At 32.2% G+C, this 17,842-nt stretch overlaps 1 protein-coding gene across 2 annotated transcripts; it reads right to left on the reverse strand.

Annotated features, from left to right (window-relative positions):
- Nucleotides 1-2,046: 2,046 nt before the first annotated feature.
- Zip102B (Zinc/iron regulated transporter-related protein 102B) lies at nucleotides 2,047-17,806 on the reverse strand. Of its 2 annotated transcripts, none has more exons than XM_074112336.1 (6): nucleotides 17,653-17,806; nucleotides 9,900-10,011; nucleotides 8,239-8,370; nucleotides 7,781-7,938; nucleotides 7,552-7,686; nucleotides 2,047-5,805 (listed from the first exon to the last, which is right to left on the reverse strand). In XM_074112336.1, the coding sequence occupies exons 1-6, from the start codon at nucleotides 17,761-17,763 to the stop codon at nucleotides 5,602-5,604; spliced, it is 852 nt and encodes a 283-aa protein (XP_073968437.1). In that variant the 5' UTR covers nucleotides 17,764-17,806; the 3' UTR covers nucleotides 2,047-5,601. The 2 variants fall into 2 exon arrangements, with proteins under 2 accessions (XP_073968437.1, XP_073968438.1); XM_074112337.1 differs by lacking the exon at nucleotides 17,653-17,806 and adding an exon at nucleotides 12,021-12,404.
- Between the last annotated feature and the right edge of the window lie 36 nt (nucleotides 17,807-17,842).

Below are 17,842 nucleotides of genomic sequence, written 5' to 3' on the forward strand. Positions count from 1 at the left end.
GTGCCAGAAAAATAAGGGAAAAAATGGCGCAAAGTGGACCAAGCAGACTGTTTCATTTCAAGATTCTTTGAATTCCGTTTGGAGGCTGAGAGCATGAGACGAATAACGCAAATCCTAAAGTAAAACCTCATGTTACCATAGCAGGGAGACGGCTGTTAGCGAATAGTATTAATCGTACTTTGCTCTGCACTGTCTAAAGCCTCCATTTGCCAAGTCTCAATCTCCTAAAAAGAAACTACAGAAATCCTATTAAGGATGCTTAAGTTCCTTAAAAAAAAAAAAATCAAAATGTCTTTCTTCCATTGATTCAAGATTGATGAATAAACAAGCAGAGTTTTTTGTCTTCGCAGGTCGAAAACTGATAAACTGGTGACTCATAACTCATAAATGAAACAATACATCAAATTCAAAGGAAATCATGCCCATAAAAATAAAGTGGCTAATATCAGTATATTTATGATTAATCTAATGACCTGGAATGTAGTCCTCAACAGTTAAAAAAACAGAAGTGTACCACCATTTTTTTTTCTCTTTCTCTGTTGTTCCAGAACTCTTCAGAGCAATGTAGGACTTAAAAAAAAAAAATCTTTCCGGACACAATTTTAATTGGGTGGTACAACCGAGGGTTCATGAGTTGATTTCACTTCACCATATTTGGCTCCATGGTTGTTTTATATTTTGCAGTAATGTCACGCTGCTATTTCAGCAACTACAAAAAAAAACTCGTCAAACGGTTGAATTCACAATCAACAGCATTCCGGACGTTTTTTTTTTAATCTCTCTTTCTCATTTTCGTTATCCTCTAAGAAAAATAAATATTGCATGAAATTTATCAAGATCGAATTAAACAGTAACTTTTCTTTTTTAAGAAAACTATTGTTTTATCATTTGCAAGGTACAATCCCACATTAAAAAAAAATAAAAAACAACTACGTGCCACTTGCTTGGCTACAAACTTTTGCGACTGATACAATCACTCCGATTTTATTTTTTTAACTTTTGTAAAATTTCTCAGTCTTCTGGAATGATCGTATAAACGAATCGCATTAAATTCATACCATATAGCAGATAGATTCAGGCCGGAAATGTTCATGAATTGTAAGAAGAAAAGATATCCCCTGGGCTCACTTCACTTCTTATGATCACTAGTAGAGCGAAAGTTTCTGCATGAAGCTTCTAAAGCCTTAAATTTTATCTGCTCTCTTACACCTAGGAAGAGGAAGTAAGCGATTTTAAATTAGAAAAGGAAAGAACAAAATGCCTAGTCATGACTAAATTCAAGAAAGATCACTAGGCGTAGGTCTACTTCTAAGTCTTTTGCAGTATAAGTACTACTGAGTATACTAATATAGTTCATAATACAAGGTTTACAGCATAACCTGACGCTTATTTCTTTTAGGAGAAAGTTATAAAACTAAGGTATTTCGTTTTGTTAACTAAAATTGTTTCTGACATAATTTGATGCGATTTCTGAGTTTTTGGCGTTTTTATTGAATAGGGCTCCAACGATTTGCTTTGAATCTGTAGATAAAATAACCCTGTCCCTTTTTCTTTCCAGTAAACTTTGTCCAGTAGAGTTTTTCGAGACTTCTCTCTAGAAAATGCTCTCTGAGCATCTCTTCAGTTATTCTTTATCAGGCTCTGTCTAGTAAGTAATGTTAAAATCACTGCTGAAATCCTAAATTAAAAAAAAAGGAAAGAAAGTTAACTGGGAGTGCGATTATTTAAAATGGTATCGATAACCGCTCCAATTGTATTATAATTTATGGTGATAGTAATTCTTCTTTTTTTGTATTTTTTTTTTAATCATTATTTTGTTTCTCCTATTGTTCTGAGAGCGAAAGATCCAACTCTCTTTTGATGGTGGACATCACATTCACTACCACAGTTGTCACATCACTTTTTACCTGAATGTAATTGATGGCAGTTTAAGACAACTCCATTTTTTTAGGGAAACTGATAATTCAGTAAAAGTCAACGTTTAAAGAAATTTTTATGAATATAACATATCATTCCAGGATTTTTTTTTTTTTGTTTATTCAGAAGTACTCAAGAAGTAAATTTATTTTAAATAAATTTACATTTTGATAGAAATAATTTATTTAAATAAAATATTAATAGATTTCTAGATACACATTTAATATGTTTTGTATTAAATTTCAATATTAACTTAATTTCTAATTTATTAATATTTTCTCACGTAATATACTTAATTTATATGAACACATATCACAAATTTTTTATATTAACTGGCGATAATATTGTGAATCAAAAATATCAATTTAGTACCTATTTTATTTTTGATGTACAAATATAATTGACCATAAAATATACATCAGTTTGAATTTCAAAAAATAAATTAATATATTTTTGTATAATACATTTTTTATTTTTTAAAAACGACTGAAAGAGAAAGGGTTATTAAAAATATCATATAATATAAATACAGTTAAAACTCTCCTCAGATTTGAAACCCAATATAGATACATATATATTTCACACGTTACTAAAATTAGATAATTTACATTATAAAATATCATTTACTTACAAAATTACAAGACAGAAGCGCATTGTAAAGTACATGAACATTGCAAGTTTTTTTTTTAATGGCAGATGAGTCATTAGAGTAAATATCATTAAATATGAATTTGTAATTGTCTGCTGTGAGTTTTTATGTTTGTGTTTTCAATTTTTAAAACCATTTAAACAATTATTTTACCCTTCCGGTAAAATTAATTATTTTCTGTCTCCAGTAGAGACAGCTGATGAAATGAAAAGTAACTGTTTACGAGTATGAATTACAAAGTAGGGCATCAACTACAAGTAATGTTCAACGGATTTAAATCCAAGCCGTTAAGTACTTGGTATGAATTTGACGATGTTTAATACTCTAATAACAAAGAAAGTACTTTTTTTTAAATATTTTTGTTTAGACCGAATATTTTATTCATGTACATTCCCAACATGAATATTGTGTGTCTAATTTATTACCCACCCATTTAAAACTAAATTTACAAAATAATAATATAATCACAATAAAAACTTTCCCAAAGAATCTCATCACATTAAAAATGTTTTCTTCATATTTATAAAAAATAAATAAAAAATTACCTAAACAAAAATAACAATAAGATAGTATTTTGCCATAATGGCAAAATTATTTTTACCATTGTATGTACAATTTGTTTATTATTTTTTCTATAATTTTAAATAGTATTAATTTTGTTATTTTATATTAAATGATTATATTACATTGTTCTCGTATGATTTTAACAATAACTTCAACATTTTATTTTATTGCATTAACAATAATAAAAACTTGAATAATTTTCTTTGGCTGCTTTACTTCTGTAAAGCTTTCTTTGCGTTTCTTTTAAGAAACTCACTCTTTACGCGATCACTGACGTGATCTCAAGTTTTTGAGTGGTCTTTTTGTCACAATATCTGAGATAATATCCTACACGTTTGCAAACTCTCTGAACTCTGAACAGTTTACATATTTCTTCAATATCGCCTTAAGTGTCTTTTCACGTTATTCATGGTTATGTCAAGGAGTTGGATTAATTAACTTTTAAAAGTTTTTTTTTATCAAAAATGACATACGCCATTTTGGATGTATGAGGACTGATGAATACTATCTCAGATACTGTACAGCAATGATGAACAAAAGTAATCATTAATTCTTTTCTTTATACCTATTAATTAAAGATTAGACAAGGCCGGAAAATAAATGTAAAAAATTTGGAAATTTGACGGAAGGATTTTACTTTGGATAGGGGATTTCAGTAATATTTTTGTTAAACGATGAAGCAAGAGTGTAAAAAATGATTGAAAAAGTACACATATCTTGCCATACGAATGCTTAAAGTGTCTCTGCTTGCCACGAAACCTGCAGTTACAAGGATCATTCAAATAATAGCCGACCAATTAATTATAAGCATTCATAAATAATCTCTCAAAAATATTTAATCAACCAACAATGGTTGACTCTTCCTAGCAAGGTGAAATGAATCATAACATAAAACAGCAGAACTGCAACTGGAAAGAGTTTTCTTGGAGCATTAAAGCAAGATTTTTAACAGTTAGAATAAAGACATTGTAAAGGTCAAACTGCGGCCATCTATGCACTAAAGTATGTTTACTTGGGCGAAACAGTGAAGCGGGCAAGAAAAAGAGCTGTTATGATAGGAAAGTAGGTCCTGAGACATATCATTGGCCAGTGTAGGAAGATGGGTTGGATCATCTTCAACAAGATGGAAGATAAAAAAGAGTTCCATTTAAATTCAATAAACTCTTTTTCAATTCATATCAAGGTGGACCTGGGCTCAAGTTCTCAATCCACTTGCAGAGATGGTTGGAACATTCTGCTACAGGGGATCAAGGTACTACTGGACCCCAAACTTTCAGGGACAGAAATTCCTTCCTCCTAATGACCATGATTCATCTTTAATGGCCTATTTCGTCGAATTTCCAGAATACGAGTAGTAAAGGACCAGGGAATTACTTTTAAAAAAACTTTAAGCAATGCTAAATTAACCTCTGATTCCAAGGTTCTGAGCTGGCAATAAAAATAAAGTAATTTTTATTCATACATAAACGAGATGAGATAAACAGTAATTTTTTTTTTTTTTTAGTCACATCTACAGAAATTAATAGAAACTTCATTCACTTTAGAAATAGAATCATAACTTTAAAAAATAACGGCACTGTGCCACATAAACCACATGGATCCGAATTTACCACAGCCACATTTAGTCTGTTTGGCCTCTTTAATGAGATTTGCAGAGCAACGAAGTAATGTTAACACAGTGACAAAAGACAATTAAATAATCAAGATAGAGATTCTTTTTCTTTTTTTACTACTAGCTCAGAAAAACTAGCGGAAAGTTGAAAAAAAAAAAAAATATTGAGATTTAAAACTCAAGAGATTCAAATAACAGGACACCATTAATGTGCAAGCTTTACGGTTCATAGTTTCTATTTTTTCGATGACCCTCACAAAATTCTGTCTCTCCTAACAAAGACCACTTACTAGAAAGCTTTAAAGAGCTAACACAACTTCATGCATAAGTAATATTCTTTATTTTCACGGGGAGAACAAATTATATTACTGAACTTATTGAGTATATATTTAATAATTAAAAATTAAAATGTATACATTAATAATATAAAATAAAGAGTTGAATTAATTTTACCATATGGTAGAAAAAAGAAATTAAATATAACTTTAGTTCGAGTTTTCTTCATTAGGTTAATATAACCTATAGTTGTGCGAAAAAATCAGCTGTTACAAAATTGAATTGTTTGAACTGTTTCAAAATAAAGTTAAAGCAATTTACTTTCTTATTTATTACTCTATTACTTCTAATCACACTGAACTTTTTTTTTCAAAAATAAATTATTTGACTTCTTCTTTTTTCTAGAAATTACCACAGTTGAATCATGTTTTATTTCAATGTGGTGAGGCCATTCATGTGTTCTTTAAGAGCAACGAGAACTTGTCTTTGTTTTTGTATTGCATTATGGGCTTTACAAGTAAAAAATAGAGCTGTACTATAATTAAACGAGCTGATTTAAAATAAATGAAAATAAAATCATTGTTTAATGATGATGTCCCGTAGACAGTAATAATGGTAATAACGTACCAAGAACTAATGCCAAAAGTTGATTCGGTTTGAAAGCACCACCAACTCTGGCTGTTAATTCGGGTAGTACATGAACGGTAGCTACGTATAGAAATGTACCAGCCGAGAATAGCATTGCTATGCCCGTTGCGTTTAACGAAGACAATCGTTCTTTACCTTCCTGAAAAAATGGAAAAAACAGAGTACAGTAAAAAAAAAAAAAGATAAGACCATAAACACAAAACAAAAATAAAAAATTACGAAGAAATTCCATGCACATTAAATCACACCAAATACTGAAACAAAATTACAATATACTTCATCTTCTTCACAATAACCACCACTAAAGGTAGTTTTAGGTTGGTTACAGTTGAAGCACTTAGTCAAAAAATTTCTTACAACAGAGAATACTGGGTGAAAGGTGATGTAGCATCCAAGAGTTCACTGTCGTGACCTTAATTAAGCAAATTGAAATCGCAATCATTCACGAACTTCACGATAAAAATGATAATTATTGTCCGACCTTCAAGCACCAACAAATTATGGATGTTTCCATTGGCTGTCAAAAAGACAAATGAGCATTGTTTCCGAATCATAAAAGATCCTTAATTCGACATCAGGGATCCCCGCAAGGGGAAGCAGATTAGCTGCTTCTTGGGGAGTAACGCCCCCACGGGTCCTAGGTCTCACACTTACATCTGCAAACATTTCATACATATAAACAGTCATACATACAAATACAGCTACACCACATACGTGTCAGACTTCACACTAGGGACTTCAAGAGAGGGGAGGTAAGTTCTCTCCCGCACGTTTGCCGTGTGTGGCAACCTATATCGGCTATGCTGTGCATGAGACTTGTGGGGAAGGGTCAGCTGTGGTTGTCTACGTCTTCTATGATGGTCTACCCTGGTACCCTAGCGGGTGGAGGCTACTACTGGGGTCCAATTGATGGTCTGTGGAGGATAAAACCTTTTATTTAATTTGGAAGAAATTTTACCACCATAAAAAATCAGGCACCAGTGTTAATCAAGGGGAGAAATTTGTAATTTTGGCTGATGAGAGTAATCATGTTTAAAAAAGTGAATCCGACAAGACTATACAAAGAAATTAACAATCTAGTCCCTGGTCCCGAAATTAAAAACTAAGGATTGGTAGGCTACTGATAAAAGCAATGTCAAGAACCTACTTTTAAAAGTTGTTACAACTGTCTACGTTCTACGGTGAACATGTTTTAGTCGAACCTCATAGGAGTCAGAATTCTTGTAAAGGTTTTATAAGTTGATTCGAGTTGCTCTATTTTGAGGAACAAGAAATTAAGGAAGAATTATCTTCCCAGGGGGTAACCGAAGTCATGAGATTAATGTCAAAGAAGAATGGTGTGAGACTCTTACTCCAGCTGAAGTCCTCATCTTTGATGCACCAATGCATCCCAAGTAAGTTAAAATAGAGTATCTTTTATTCATAGTACGACACGAAACTACCTTTTAAATCCCTTGCGTTGTTTCAAGTACAAAAATAATGATAGGTACTTAGCCACAATTTCGTCTCAGAAAAGATAAAAAAAAGAATTAGTAGTAAATAAGAACCGCTTGAACTTGAAGCTCAATTCCACCAGAAGAATATTTTCCAACCATCATTGATGTATAGAAATTCATCTAAACATGTGAGGAAACTACGTTATACATTGTCCAAATTTATGCATATATACAAATTTTCCCATCAATCCTTTGTTTAAATCCATACCACACATTCACTCGGAGAAAAAATAAGCTGAAACAGGAATATTGGTGCTAGCGAGTGATCCAAAAGCTGGCAGGAAGATGGCTTGCAACTGAGTCATCAGAACTAATTCTGAATGTTAAAAAATGCATTTTTTTTTTTTTTTTACGCTCTATTAAAAACAAAATGTAAAGTAAAACTATACCTGTCCTATGCAGAAGTAGGTCACAATTGCCATGAGTGGGGCAGAGCAGGAAAATATAGCCAAATGCTTTTTGATCCTTTTCTTATCGAGACCCTCATGCATTAAAAACGATACAAGACCAAAAGCTGCTGGTGCCTGTAATAAAATGTATGTTAGGTTAACTTTAAAATTTCGATATGAAAATAATTTTTAATTAGATTTTTTATTTACAAATGAATTGTTAACAAACCTTGTGTAACATAATGGCAATAAAAATTATTAATTCAACATCTGTATGTGTGGTGGTTGCTGCAGCACCCAAAGCAACGCCGTCTACGGCAGAATGGACCACGAGCCCGACAGTTGCAGTCACCTTTGGTTTACTACCACTTCCACCTTCAACATCTCCTTAATCATTAAGAGAAACAAAAATAATGAAATGTTATATAAACATAATTACCACTGTATAAAACAGAATATATTGAAGATGGACTATTTAAGGGATACAAATTTGTCATGAACACACAACTTAATAATATAAATAGGTAATAGAGCTAACACTCTGTAAAGCTACAATGTCCAAAAATAAAACAGTAATCTAAACGTTTCGCAAAAAACAAAAACAGAATAACACGAACATATGCATCAAATTTTATAAAAGAAGAACGTACAGTCCAAGGATATACAACATAACAGGGAATTAATTACCTCTGTTGTGAGAAGATATTTGATCTATAAGAAGCATAACAATGAATCCCAAAATTAAGGAAACTCCGATGACAGCATGGAAATCAGGCGCTTCATTTACCGCGTGCAGAGCATGTGTGGTAACAGATCGTTCTGAAACAAAGAATTTGTCGGAAAAATTAAAATATTTCTGTTGAATTATGCTTGCAAGAATATAAATAAACACAAAAATTTTTTGACTGCAGAGGTCTGGTTCCTATGATTTAGAGTGTGAAGCAAGCCTGGAAATTAATCCAGGTTGCCGGGCGTTCTCTAACCACCCTTTCAATACTACTACCGAGAGCGGCTTCCAGCATCAATACAGAGAAACCTCGGCGGCATTAGATTCATACCCGATCTAAATCGCTGACTGCGAATCAGTTATTCCCAGATAAAACTAAAGCATGTCCAAACCAACCAACGACGGCTTGAATCTGTAAAATCTTCTTCAAAATTAGAGTGCTTTTTTTCTTTTCCTATATAAAATTTCATCAATCGAAACAAACAAAAAATGAAATAGTTCAGGTTAAATGGTACCCATTCCGCCAAGAGAACGATTTGAAAATCGAGTGGCACTGCGTGAAGTGAAAACAAATGAAGGAGGTCGCAACTCTTTTTAGCTGAATCCAGACGTTTTGCTGACACAAGAAAGCAGCTGAAACGCGTTAACTTCTTTTTTTATTGAAAAACGCTCCTCTCTTTGGGTAACCAAAAAATAATACGTCTTGAATAGTACTACAAGTCAATTCAAACGACCTCAATAATCAAAAAATTAGTAATTTCAGCTTCTCCCTTGTCCGGCTTACAGCCTAGTTCAGACTAGGCCCTCTGTTTACCTCGACTTCCGCTCCGTAATGCGGTGAAAAAATTAGAGGGTAATAACAGGATGTTTAGAGTTTGTGCTTCCAAAGGTAACTGCTCGTAACAATTCATTGGCTGGCAGAGATGTACCTGTCACAGAAAATGATCGCTTACCTTATGATGGTAAGCTGAATATGAAGGAAATCCAAACATTTTAATGTAAAGTGGAAAACGTTCAGAATTTTGTCAAGCTTTTTACATTTAAATTTGTTCCTTCATAAATACTTTCAACTGGAAATAAATCCTGTTTCCTGATCATAGAAGATTATTACTGATTCACTATTAATTAGTGAGCATGTATCCCCTCATATATCTTTAATCAGCATTTTCTATCAGATTGTGAACAGCTGTAAAATTATTTGTCATAATCATTGGGGAATGCCACTATTTGTTTGATAGAAAAAAACCTTACATTTTCTGGTCTCTTTTATGTAAAGAAAATATGTTATTAAATAACGCCTAAAAGCCTCAGGCAAATAACGCCTAAGGTACCTCGAAACCTTATTAAATTAAGTTGGACAACTAAATCTTGGAAAGGAAAACTTGAATAAGAAATACTTTTAAGACTTGTATGCTTTACTAAATTATTATGAAGATGATTTAAGGTATACAGAAGATCAAATAAAAGATATCAGAAAAAGTAAAAATAAAAAATGTTTTTAAAATCAAAATAAGGTCAAACAACCAGTTGGCCCAAAAACTAATTACAGTGAACTAAACATTATTCTTAAAAAATAAGAAGTAAGAATTTTAAATTAATAAGTAGAATTAAAAATTCTTACTATGCGGCAAAGCTGATGAAAACAGGGCTCGAATTCCTTCTGGTATGATGACGGACAATGCAGTTCCAACTAACAGGCCAGCACCAAATACTGAAACTAGTTGCAGTTTAGCCTTAAAACAAAAAATAATAATTAAAAATCATTTTTAAAAACGAGTTTATTGTGCATGTAAAAAACTATGCAATGCTGACTCTGAATTTTGAAATAATCTACAAAAACGGAAAAAATGTCGGGTAACTTAATTTGCTGACCATTCACAAAACCTTACAATTGTGATTATTCAGTATTAAAAATAAAAGAAAAGATAATTAGTAGCTCTAATTAATTTATGTTTTAAAGAAGCTATGTACATTATTTTTTTTAAGGATATACAAAATTGCTCTCAAATTCCACTTTAAAAAATGGATATTCACCGATCAATAAATTGCAGTGATTACTTTTTAAAAAGAATTATTTCCTCAACTTTTCGCAAGAGGAATTATGCACATGGGAGTATGAATGGTGTATTTACGGCTCTGTCTGTGGAATTTATGGACAAAAACGGATAATCCGAGAAAATTTCAATTGAAATTTTGGTTCAGGTGCCATGATAGTTTTAAATAGGTTTTTCTACAATATCTGTCAACACATATGCCCACTTTGGTGTATTATCTTAATGGAGGAGTGACCTACTTTGCACATTTTCTGGGCTCTAATTTGGCAGACACTTTCTTCGTGGTATTACAACGTGCTAAAGCAATTATTTTAAACATTTTTTCAGGAAAATTCATTATAAGGCTCTTTTGGTAAAGATGTGAGAAAAGGTTTTCTTCTAAACTACTACTTTACTGTAATGACAATAGAAATTAAAACGAGGAAAATCGAACGACTGAGTGTCGCCACTTTGTAACAGTTCCGAAAGGCTTTTTTTTTTTTAATTTCCTGTAACTTTCTAGAGTTACCAAGGATATCATTTGAATTTGAGTATTACGCTTATTGGGCTTAGCTTTGGTTTCTAATTTTCTGAACGTATTGATTTAGGAGAGGTCAGAGAGAGCTGTGCCCTACCGCTTCTTTTAAAGTTATATTATTGCAGTGCACAGGTACAATAATATTGAAATAAACTATATTTTCAGCTCAAATTCTACATTTCAAGAAAATACATTATGTAAACTGCACTGAGAAATTCAATGAGAGTCAATTTTGTTTGTTTTTTCAACATAAATATATAAGGATATAATAAATCACAAATCTAAACATTCAATGTGAAAGTATATTTTAAAATGAATCAAGAGTGTAGTTATAATTTCGACTGTTTTAATTCATTAAAAAATGTAATAATTACACTCATTACATAAGAAAATTCATAAGGCCAATAATGATGGTACAACCAGAACCAGCATTCCACTTTCTTTCACTTCATTAAAATGTGAAAAATATTTTAAAGCCTCCTTCATTAAAATAGAATTATAAATAATTAAAAAATGACTCCTCCTACAAAGTAAATTACAGAATATTTCATGATCAAATTAGAGCAATTAAAAGAGAAGAAACTAAGTAGGAACCTGAGGGAAAAAGTAGATTTGCAAATTAACCTAAATAGGTTACTAAATATTTGGAAATCGGAAATATATAAGTATGGCAAAACTATTATTATTTTTTTATTGCAATTATTTTTATTTTTTTTAGTTTAATAAATTCATCAGACGAGGAAAAGTTTTACGGTTAACATAGACGAATAGATTTGAGTAACGCCATGAACAGGTGGTTACTAATGATTACATGGATTTATCTTACTTTAGAAATATGTTTACAAACTTTCTTTAAAAAAATATTGAATTGAAAAAATCTGTATTTTTAAAGAACAGAGAAGAAAAAAATTAAGTGAAATTTACTAAAAGATGAATGAATATTCTTTTCATGTTTTGAAGTTAGATTCAACAAATGCTCCAATTTCAACTATTTTTTAAGGGACTACAAATGCTTATGTTGTCTTTTATTCTTAGTTTATTGCCAATTCAATATCATGCAAGAAATTGGGACAAAAAATTAAATCACTTAGTACATAATCTCCGTATGGCAATTTAAGGGTTGGCCCAGTTTAATACTTAAAAATAGCAATTATTAAACAATATTCCTTACCTCTGACATTGACATAACCAATGGTATGCTGCCCGCAAGATAACTACCTACGAGCATAACCAGGGAGAGTAGTGTCAACACGATAGCTTCATCCATTTTTCCGCCGCTTCTCTTTAGAGTGGCCCTAACACTACTTAACAATTTATAACGTTCAAGTCCTTACTGTCATTGTAATAATGAACTGCAGACCTCGCAGTGATTGCATAAATTACATTAGACAAAATATGTTCACTAAAAGAAAGAAAATCGCTGACACGTATCCATTCTGTAAATTCCTGTTTAAACTCCGTTCCTATCCCACTTTAGTTGTGAAAACGAAAGGGGAGGGAACTGCTGTAACCTTCCTTGATTCTAGTAGCCCACGCTATCCACATCAAGCATTAGCGCTACTGTACACTGTACTGTTCACAATAGTGATGGGCTATTAGAGCGGACTCGTTCCACTGGAACGAGTCCGATGGTGGAACGAGTTGATTCAAATCCCTATTTTAAAAAAAAGTGATTCCGCCCCGCCCCAAAAAATTGAGGCAAATTAAAATGAAAATAATTAATACTGTAGTCGTTTACACTAAAATAAAACTCACTTAAGGCTACTATGTAGAAGTTCACTGACACATTCCAACTTGTAAGAGGAATCCACACCAAAATACAAAATCTGGCGAGCTTAAATACTGATGCTTGAAGAATAAAATAAGTTCCAAGGTTTTTTTAGAATATCGATTCTAAAATAATATTCATTTTATTATTTTGTTAATTTCTAAACAAAAGTAGGGGTCGATCTAAGACAGGGAGTCGAAGGAAAAATAATTTCGTACCCAATATAGCGAACCTTGCAAAGAAACACCAGGCACACCCATCTCATTAATTAAAAAGCAATGCTGTAGTTACTTTACTTATTATTTAATATTTTATTTTACATATAGAAAATGCTGTGTGCTTAATCTTTAACTTAGCGGCTGGACGCTCTTTCTCTTATCTTCATTGGCGAAAGTTAAATCGTGTACATGTTATTACGACGATCAAAGTAATACTGAGCTAAAAAATAGTATTACCTAACTGGTTTACTTACTGCTGTATCCCTCCCACTCTATCACCTACTTCACAAACATTCGTCGATTGGAAATGGGTTGTAGTTTAATATTCGTTTCATTTGAAAACAAAAAACATTATAACGCTTTCTCAAGATGTTTTTAATTTTTAAAAATTTGTTTTTGTCCATTACTCTTATAATATACGAAGAATTTCGAATAAAATATAATATACAAACACAGAATGATCTAGAGTGCAGGTGGAGTCAGTCGGCGTTGTCATGGTGATGGAACCGTTTAACGACTCCGGCCCAACACCAGCAATTTCATTGGTTAAATCCACTGGAATTGGTGGAGTCAAATCCGGAGTGATTTAAATCCTTTTGAAACCGGACTCGTTCCATTTTTTCGTTCACTGAATCTAGCCAATAGAAAATGCTGGAGCTGGAACCGGAGTCGTTAAACGGTTCCATCACCATGACAACGCCGACTGACTCCACCTGCATTCTAGATCATTTGTGTTTGTATATTATATTTTATTTAAAATTCTTCGTATTTTACAAGAGTAATGGACAAAAACAAATTTTTAAAACTTAAAAACATCTTGAGAAAGCGTTATAATGTTTTTTGTTTTCAAATGAAACAAATATTTAACTAAAACCTACTTCCAATCGACGAATGTTTGTGAAATAGGTGATAGAGTGGGAGGGATACAGCAGTAAGTAAAGCAGTTAGGTAATACTATTTTTTAGCTCAGTATTACTTTGATCGTCCTCATGACATGTACACGATTTAACTTTCGCCAATGAAGATAAGAGAAAGAGCGTCCAGCCGCTAAGTTAAAGATTTGGCACACAGCTTTTTCTTTTTGTAAAATAATAAGATATTTTAAAAGCTTGATATTAATTCATAGTAAATAAATATTTCTTTCTTTATGAGTAATTATCATTTTGTTTGAAGGGTTATAATTTTTTTTTATGGGAATAATTTCCTACCCATTTGCGTTTTTCTTCTTGAATCAAGTTAACTCCGGTGGTCAAGCTAGATAACGACAAAACTGCAGTTGCTTTAATTTTTATATTTGACTAGCCTATTTTTGTTAATATTTGGTTACGTTGTTAATTTTATATTTATCAGATCAATTGGGAATTAGGGAACTACTTAATGTGTGTTAAAGAAATATAGTTTTGTTATTAACTGGAAAAGCTAACTTTTAATTATTTATTTAATTACAATGCGTGACATTTGTACTAATGCATAGGGTAAGTACAGACTGGAATCAGTGAACGAGTTGTTGGAATCGATTCCAACCCTGGAACTGATTCAAATCCAACGACTCCAAACGCGGACTCGTTCTGCCCATCACTAGTTCACAACTAGTGATGGGCAGAACGAGTCCGTCTTTGGACTCGTTGGATTTGAATCAGTTCCAGGGTTGGAATCGATTCCAACAACTCGTTCACCGATTCCGGTCTCTGTACTTACCCTATGCATTAGTAAAAATGTCACGCAATTCATTAAAAAATATCATTAAATGTTAGCTTTCCCAGTTAATAACAAAACTATATTTCTTTAACACACATTGAGTACTATCCTTAATTTCCAATTGCACTGATAAATATAAAATTAACAACGTAACACAAAAATTAACATAAAAATAGACTAGTCAATTATAAAAATTAAAGCAATGATGTTTAGTCATTATCTAGCTTGACCACTGGAAGACTGGAGTTAACGTGCTTCAAGAGTATTCAAGGTAGAGAAACGGAAATGGGTAGGAAATTATTCCATAAAAATTCTAACCCTTCAAAATTATAATTACTCATAAATAAAGAAATATTTATTTACTAGGACTTGTATATCAAGCTTTAAAAATATTATCTTATTATCTTACGAAAAGAAAAAGCTGTGTGCTTAATCTTTAACATAGCGCTGGACACTCTTATTCTTATCTTCATTGGGTAAGTTTAACCGTGTACATGACCGTGAGACAGTCAAAGTAACACTGAGCCAAAATTTAGTATTACCTAATTGGTTTACTTACTGCAGTATCCCTCCCACTCTATCACCAATTTCACAAACATTCATCGATTGGAAATAATTTTTAGTTAAATATTCGTTTCATTGGAATACAAAAAACATTATAACGCTTTCTTAAGATGATTTTAATTTTTAAAATTTGTTTTTGTCCATTACTCTTATAAAATACGAAGAATTTCAAATAAAATATAATATACAAACACAGAATGATCTAGTGTGCAGGTGGAGTCAGTCGTAGTTACCATGACAACGGAACCGTTAAACGACTCCGGCCCAGCTCTAGCATTTTCATTGGTTAAATCCACTGGAGTTGGTGGAGTCGAATCCGGAGTGATTTAAATCCTTTTGAAACCGGACTCGTTCCATTTTTTCGTTCACTGAATCTAGCCAATAGAAATTGCTGGAGCTGGAACCGGAGTTGTTTAACGGTTCCATTGCTATGGTAACGAGGACTGACTCCACCTGCATACTAGATCATTGTGTTTGTCTATTATATTTTATTTGAAATTCTTCGTATTATATAAGAGTAATGGACAAAAACAAATTTTAAAAATTAAAATCATCTTAAGAAAGCGTTATAATGTTTTTTGTATTCAAATAAAACGAATATTTAACTAAAAATTATTTCCAATCGATGAATGTTTGTGAAATTGGTGATAGAGTGGGAGGGATACTGCAGTAAGTAAACCAATTAGGTAATACTAAATTTTGGCTCAGTGTTACTTTGACTGTCTCACTGTCATGTACACGGTTAAACTTACCCAATGAAGATAAGAATAAGAGTGTCCAGCGCTATGTTAAAGATTAAGCACACAGCTTTTTCTTTTCGTAAAATAATAAGATAATATTTTTAAAGCTTGATATACAAGTCCTAGTAAATAAATATTTCTTTATTTATGAGTAATTATAATTTTGAAGGGTTAGAATTTTTATGGAATAATTTCCTACCCATTTCCGTTTCTCTACCTTGAATACTCTTGAAGTAAGTTAACTCCAGTCTTCTAGTGGTCAAGCTAGATAATGACAAAACTGCATTGCTTTAATTTATATTTTACTAGCCTATTTTTGTGTTAATATTTGTATTACGTTGTTAATTTTATATTTATCAGAGCAATTGGAAATTAGGGATAGTACTCAATGTGTGTTAAAGAAATATAGTTTTGTTATTAACTGGGAAAGCTAACATTTAATGATATAATAATATAATAAATTGCGTGACATTTGTTCTTATGTTTAATCGTTCCAAACCTTCTGCTGCCTCATTTTCATTTTTATTTGCCTAAATTTTTTGGGGCGGGGCGGAATCACTTTTTTTAAAAATAGGGATTTGAATCAACTCGTTCCACCATCGGACTCGTTCCAATGGAACGAGTCCGCTCAAATAGCCCATCACTATTCACAACTCAAGTGACACCTTCATAACTACTTAAGTTACATAGAGAAATAAAGATAGAGGGATATGTGATTGTAACGGAAAGATTTCTGAAACTTTTTCAAAATATTTCAGCTGTGTAATTTTATGCAGAAATCAATATTTTTGTGTAGGAAAAAATCGAGTGAATCAAACACGACTGCCTCGTTAGGATTCTCGAGGTAGTACGTATCCTCGTACTGCCCTTTAAAAAACCAACCCAAGGGTTGAAGAGAATAGGCTACTAATTTTTGAAAGAAAAATTCTTCGAAGTATTTTGGGACCTGCGAAGGAGTGGAGGAGAAGAAACAATAGAGAGCTCTGTCAACTATTCGAGAAGACGGACGTGTTGCGACACTTAAGACTGATGTTTGTCAGATTCCTAGAAGATTACTCGATTGGTGAACAACTGAGTGTGGATAGACAAAGACTGAGATGGGAGGTTGGGGGTCACATGCGACGCGATAAGTATGCTGGAAATAAGAAATTGGAAAGCGGCGGCATACAACCGAGAACAATGGCACAGACTCATTGAGGGGGTTTGGGCTCATTACGCCAAGTAGACCAGACACACTTTGGCGATTAGCTGTGAAATCTAATATCAAAAAGCCGTTTTGCGCAGAACTGCTATTCTGTAAACAGTTATTTTCCGGCTCGTAATTTCGATCAGTCATTTATGTTCATAAATATTATGTACTTGATAAAACTGCCCAACATCTAGAAAGGCAATTTAGGGGAAACTACCTTCATCTCTACCTTAGTTAGTTTCCTAGTAAAATGTTATTAAAAAAAATTAAGATCTAGTAGTGTACATAAAAGGTAAAGAAAATTATTGGCACTATTTCGAACAAAAATATCAAAAAATGCAATAGGTAAGCTCTAATGTGATATTTTCAATAGCAAATTGCACTTCAATGATCTGTTCAATATTCAGTCCAGATGGATGGCTGGAATAATGATGGATAGATACATAGAAACAAATCGAGATCTGTTTTGGAGCAAACGATTTGTAAAAACCACTTCTTCGTAAACATGTGATCTTTAAACGCATAATTCCGGAAAAAACGCAATAAAAAAATCTGTAAAATTGCAAAACTTTTTAGTTCGAGGAATGAAAGAAAGTAAAAGTGAAGTCTTTATAGATAATAAATACCTTTATCAGTACCAAGTTTTGCAGTCTATCGAGGGGACACAATTTTTTTGAATACAATAGACACTGTAATTTGAGATATGGAGTAGTTTTAAGTCTGTGATTCCACCACATTTTTTTAGAGGAATTATCAGAATTTTATTAAGAAAACATTTAGATATAACTCAATAACATGTGACAAATGTTTGGACAC

The sequence above is a fragment of the Rhodnius prolixus genome, unplaced genomic scaffold, assembly GCF_049639745.1.
Source record: "Rhodnius prolixus isolate KJV_2025 unplaced genomic scaffold, Rpr scaffold_1, whole genome shotgun sequence".
NCBI lineage: Eukaryota > Metazoa > Arthropoda > Insecta > Hemiptera > Reduviidae > Rhodnius > Rhodnius prolixus.